The sequence below is a fragment of the Acanthopagrus latus genome, chromosome 15 (genome assembly GCF_904848185.1).
Source record: "Acanthopagrus latus isolate v.2019 chromosome 15, fAcaLat1.1, whole genome shotgun sequence".
NCBI lineage: Eukaryota > Metazoa > Chordata > Actinopteri > Spariformes > Sparidae > Acanthopagrus > Acanthopagrus latus.
In genome coordinates, this window is record NC_051053.1 from 4,683,894 (window position 1) to 4,690,030 (window position 6,137).

The 6,137-nt window shown below is 46.0% G+C and overlaps 1 protein-coding gene across 2 annotated transcripts; it reads right to left on the bottom strand.

Moving 5' to 3' along the window:
- Positions 1–871: 871 nt before the first annotated feature.
- Positions 872–3,915, bottom strand: LOC119033008 (zinc finger protein 503). 2 transcript variants are annotated; one of them, XM_037122578.1, is made up of 2 exons: positions 3,234–3,915; positions 872–2,817 (listed from the first exon to the last, which is right to left on the bottom strand). In XM_037122578.1, exons 1-2 carry the CDS (start codon positions 3,471–3,473, stop codon positions 1,387–1,389), a joined length of 1,671 nt encoding a protein of 556 aa, XP_036978473.1. In that variant the 5' UTR covers positions 3,474–3,915; the 3' UTR covers positions 872–1,386. The 2 variants fall into 2 exon arrangements, with proteins under 2 accessions (XP_036978473.1, XP_036978472.1); XM_037122577.1 differs by having other exon boundaries at positions 3,219–3,914.
- Positions 3,916–6,137: the final 2,222 nt, after the last annotated feature.

Here is a 6,137-nt window from a genome sequence, read left to right on the forward strand (position 1 = left end):
GAAAGGCAGCGAATTACTCGACCCGACGTCCGCCTTTCTCTTAAGGTTTGAGACGCTGATTTTTTTTTCAAAAAAAAAAAAAAAAAAATATATATATATATATATATATATATATACATATATTTTAAATTAGCCATGTATATTAATTAGCTGTGCTCATTGGTTTTAAAAACAAAACAAAACACAATTAGCTGTCCTTATCCAACTTCTTTTTTTCTAGTATATTTCACAAACTTTTTACGCAAGTTAAGTCAAGAAGCGAGTGAATCCACAACACCTAGAGAAAAAAAAAACAAAAACACACACACGACCTTCCCCAAATAAGTTAGTGACAAAATTCAACCACCAGCAAACTGAATTCTGTCACACCAATTCACTTTACAAAGCCCGTCTAACTCTGCGAACACACACACACACACACACACACACACACACACACACACACACACACACACAGCTCCCACTCTCACTCAGTGTGCATTTGATTTAAACTTTATAGCCCGTGTGGTCTAATGAAAGTAAACGTTTGTAGCTCCTCGTGTTGTTATTATTATTATTATTATTATCATTTTTTTGGCATATAGAGTAATTGGAAAGAAAGAAAGAAAGAAAGAAAGAAAGAAAGAAAGAAAGAAAGAAGCACATCAACCTGACTTCTAAGAAGACCTAAATAAATTTAAAAAGTAAGACAGCTATAAAAATCTATTTTCCTGTATGTAGCGGAGATAAAGAATTGAGGTTTTCGTCGCCTCATCAATTAAACAGACCATTTTTTTCTTTTTTGTTAAAGCTGTCAGAGGAATAAAGATTTTTTTTTTTTTTTTTAAATTGAATGAATGTTACCAACTTGAGAAAATGAGGCACACGGAGATATGGAACAGAATTGTTTCTTATTTTTTTTCCCAGAATACATACAAAAAAATACCAATTCTCTTTCCAAGGTGTACAACCTGAAAAATAACGGCAATTTAAAATGTGGACAAGTTTTTTTTTTTGTTTTTTTTTCTGAAATGTTTAAGAAACAAACATGCATGTAAATCTTTTTTTTTCTTCTCCATGAGACATTTAAATAAGAACAAATACAATCATAGCAATTTCAAATTAACATCGAAATGAAGAACCCCTACTTTTAATTAGTACTCTAACGTGTGTGTGTTTTTCACTTTACCTAGAGAGTTCAGTTTCAACATAATGCACTTTTTGAGTTGCTCAAATATTTTCCATTTGCAGCTATTATCGCCTGCTTTTAAGCCGACATATAAATAAATACAGTTGAAGTCCACGGTTCCCGCCCAGAAGTTTAGCGCTGTTAATATAAAAGTCTTTATATTTGCATTCTTAGTACTATAAACTTTTTTTCTTGAGTCTTTTTTTTCCCCTCTCTCCTCACTGGTATCCGAGCGCGGACGCTGTGGTGAGTCTCTGGCCGTACAGTGCATAAGGGGAGTAGTAAGGGCCGGTGGCCGCGGGGACGGGGACAGGGGCCCCGGGGGTCGGCAGGGGGCTTTTGGAGTAAGGGTGGTAGCGGCTGCTGAGTCCTAACGCGTGGTGCGGGCTCCTGAGAGCCAAAGTTCCGGGGCTGCCGGGGGCTCCTGACGGTGGCATGTGCATATGGCAGGCCATGGCCGCTGCTGCGGCGCTGGCCAGTGACGAGGACCCGGGGTATCCGGATATCAACTTCTCCGCCCCGGTAAAAGCGGTGTGTGTCCTCAGGTGATTCAGGAGCTCCTCGGAGCTGGAGAAACGCTTGTCGCACGGTCCATTCGCCGACACCCAGTTGCAAACGTGCGGGAGGGGGTCGTTGGGGAGCATGAAGCCGTACGGGTACAGGGGGTGTCCGCTGAACGTGGGCGCCGAGGAATGGACGCCGTGTATGGGGTGTGTCGGGTACATGAGCGGGTAGCTGGATTTGAGGGCGTTAGCGGCCGCCGCGGCTGCCGACTCGTGCGTGCAGGAGGCGCTGGCTGCGCCCGCTAAGTGGCTGGCACAATGGTAACTGAGGCAGTAAGGGTCTCTGCACAGGCTGGCTGACATGATGGACGGTGGAGAAGCCCCGGCCAGAGGGCTGGACCCGGCCTTGCTGCAGCCCAGCGAGCTAGCCAGCTGTGCGTTTACCAAGCTCCCCCCGTGGGGCAGGAAGTGTTGCGGGTAACCAGCGTAGGCCCCGGCCAAGCTACCTGGGTAGGTCATCCCAGCGGGGGGCAAAGGGAAAACTGTCTGCCCGGGTTTGTAAGGGGAAACCGGCGCCACAAGTCCCGACCCGAGCACGGACGCGGAGGATACAGAAGTCACAGACGGGGACTCCGAGGAGGAGGACGTTTTAGTGCCAGGCGTCGTCTCCTGGTGCTGGTTCACCTCCACGTTAATTCCGCCACAGCTCACGCTTATCCTGCTGTGGCTCGTGGTGCCAGACCCGTCCGTAGTGCCGTTCTTAGTACAATCAGACTCTTTCTTGTCATCCCGGTCCCCGCACTTCCCCTCGGATGGCATAGGGGAGGCTGAAGTGCTGGAGTGCGGGCTGCCTGTCCGCGGCGTGAACGGCTGGCAGGTGGCGCTCGGCACTCGGAAACCAGACTTCTCTCCGCCCGAGACGCCCGAAGACGAGTCCTTCTTGTCGGACGGCTTAGAATAAGGTTTGAAGCTAGATTTGTCATCCACGCCGATGTCGCTCATTTTCAAAGGGCCGGATTTAGATTCCTTCTCATTAGATCCATTGGATGTCACGGAGGATAATTTGGAGGAGGGTGGCGGGTCCGGCTTGCCGATCTGAGAGCAGGTCTGCGCCAGCAGAGCCAGCGGACTTTTCTTGGCATCTAGCTGCAAGGAAGATAAAATACATGTTGATGAATGCCATTAACACGCACACCGACTGGTTTATTTTGTGATTACAGAGAAAAGAAAAAAAACACACACACAGCACGAGAATAAGCGTTCAATAGGCTATTCTGACAGTCCAAACGGCAACGCACAGGCGGTTTAATTACGCACGGCACTTGCGCGGACAAAACTAAAATCGTGTCGATCGCTACAAACAAATTGCGAGATTTGGTACAACAAATGATCACTTTAAACAGCCGCGGAAGGACGTGTGACGGGATAACAGCGACAGGAAGCCTATAAATGTTGTCACACGAAGCACTCGTCCACCTAACACTGTAATAACACAGGCAGTAAGAGTTGGGAAAAAAAAAAAAACCCCAAAAAAACCTCCCTCTTACCTCTATCGGACTGACCGGGGTAGAAGGCAAAGGCTGCAGATACTCCGGGTGCAAAATGTGTCCCGACCGTGCGGTGAGCATTTTCAGAACCTTGATGGGAAGCCGGCTCGCTTGCCGTAGCGGGTCAAACGGAGGCGCGGAGTGGAGAAACGGCTTGCTGATGCTCGCTGAGCTGCTATTCCGAGAACTGCTGCTCTCCCAGGCTACACGGGTATCACTATTTTTCAGGGCAGACGCCGAGGGCGACGTGCTCATGTCCCAATTGTCAGGAAATGGAACGGCGATGCTTTCGTCAGATTCATTAAGAAAATGGAAAACAAAACAACAGACAAACCAAAAAAAAAAAAAAAGGAAGAAGAAGAAAAAGAAAAGCGTGGAGCCTTTCTCTCGGGTGTGGAGGGAAGAAGAAGGGGAGGAGGAGAAAAAAAAAAGACGAAGAATCGTAAAACGGTAGAATAATAGGTAATCCTGGTTGGGAAAGGAGCAAGGCGCGGCGGCTGGAGGGAGAGACTGTGCGAGGTTATCGCAGATCCGCGGCTGCGTCTTGCACCATGAGCGCTGCGCCTTGTGTGCGTCTGCGTGCAGGTCCTCGCTCTGTACTCCCGAAGTACGGACTGCTCGAAATTTTCACTTCAAAAGCAGCTGAATTAGTCCGAGATTAAAGCCTTTGCCGCCTTCCAATCAAATGGGACCCTGAGGTGATTGGAGGGTCAAGGGGATGTGACGTTCTCCTCTTTGTAAGCGCCTCTATTTCGACAGCTCGGGGGAGGAGATAGGCTCGAATACTTCGGTTGCCGTGAACGCTTGCGCTTTTTTCCCCCGCCCCAGACGTTGGGGAGGCTACGTTCTCTGCACGCCTGCACAGACAGCAGAGTGTGTGAATAATACAGCACATGAACAATATCTCATTTTGTGTTAATATAATGTGTTTTAGTTAAGAAATAAATATAGAAAAATATACATTATAACCATCCTAAACGCATGTAAGTCCTTTACGGAAATTAATTCGTATCATCCGCCCTTTCAATGCTGCCTTATTATCACAATGGCTACAGTTCCGCTCACTCACGAATTGTACAGATTAGATAAGTGATTCTGGGCTTTTTCGCTATCATAACAAGTGTTTAACATCTATTATTCTCCAAAAAGTCTGGACAGCCAAAGTGTGCGTATTTTACGCACGACCACGGCCGCGACTTTCCCTCCACCGGCAACCATAAAACCAACCGCTCCAGCTTGAATTCCCTAAACAGACAAGCGTTGACAGGAATAGACCAATGTAGTGATGGAGGGATGTGAATGTCACATGTTTTCAGTATAATATACACCGCCCTTCTATTTCTATCTCCACCCCTCCGTCAAGTGTCAATTCTGCTCCACCGCAATCAATCAGTTATTTGTCAGACGCTGTCAATCCGCCGCTTGATTTATGTCAGCTATTGTGGCTGATTACATGCCAGTGTGACTGCGGGAAAAGAACAAATGGGAACGGGGGGGGAAGAGACGTTCTGCAAGAGACACCAAGTTTTCACGGGGAAATAAATCGATCCTCGAGTTAAGATTGAAGTTTTGGAGATGCGTCGACAATTAGCCGACATCCAACAGTCCCGGCGGTGTGAGGAGGAGGAGGAGGAGGAGAGAGAAGCTGTGGGTCCAAACTGCATTAAGTCGTTTGCTCAGTTAAGAGTCTGTGACTTTTGGAGTTCTCATCAGGCACACATGTTGAAACTTTAATAACTTGCAGACAGTCCGGCTCACATGGTTTACGGAGGTGCCAAAGTGTTTTCTCTGTAATCGGCCGATTATGGCGTTCACTGGGAGCTCTCAGGAAAAGAAAGAAAAAGTTCCAAAAGAAAAAGAAAGAAAGAAAGAAAGAAACGCGTGTAGTTTATAAAACAAAAAAAAAGAAACATGGAATAAAAAAAATGATGAAATAATAACGTGATTAGCGGTCTTAAAGGGACGATTCAACCATTTATATGTTCATTTACCTATCATTTTAAAGTGCAAAATAAGTCGGCTCATGCGGGTCTGCAGGAGCGAACCTTCATCCAGAGGACGATCGTGTGTAACAGGCTCCAAAGCGCAGAGCCCTGTCCATGTTTGGCTGAGCGCATCTGCCACTGTGCTGTTAAAACCTGTCATCCGCCTCGGGCACATTGTCATCTGCAAAACGAGAATCACAAAAGACATGGAACAAAAAAAAAAAGAAAGAAAGAAAGAAAGAAATCCAGACATTTTATATATGTATATATTGATGTCAGCTCGATTTTATTTACATACAATGGGGGGGGAAATGATTTATTTCCTTTAAGAAGGTGGGGACGCGGGACGAGGGGAGGGGGAGAGAAAAAAAAAGAAGAAGAAGAGGAATGGTCTGTCAGGCCGCTGAGAAAAGAAGTTTGAGGAAAAAAAAAAGCGCCTTGAACTATTCACCGCTGAGATGGCTAATCAGTATTGAGGCTCCGGGGCAATCGGGCAGCTTTTCAATGCGGGTTTTTCCCTTTCATCTCAATCGGGGATGGAGGCGCTCAATTAAAAGCCTATCAGTTTGTAAGTAAATCAACGCCTATCAAAGTTGTCACATCAAACAAAACGATTATTATTGCAACCCGCCTCCGCCATTAATCTCCTTCTGTGGTAATCTGCTTGACAGGTCAACTTGGAGAGCAAGAAAACCTGGAGTGGACAGTCGGCGGGGGGGAAACATCATTTTAGGGGGAGAGAGAGAGAGAGAAAAAAAAAAGAGCAAGCAGAAGAGCAATAACACACATGACGTGTTTGAGTTTATAGTGTGGCGAAAATGTAGCCCAGAATGAAGTGAGTGAAATCAAATCAAATGAACCTACAACTGTATTCACGTGGTTTATTTTATTTTATTTTTTTTGAAGCAGAAAATGCTGCAAAAAAGTAGAAATA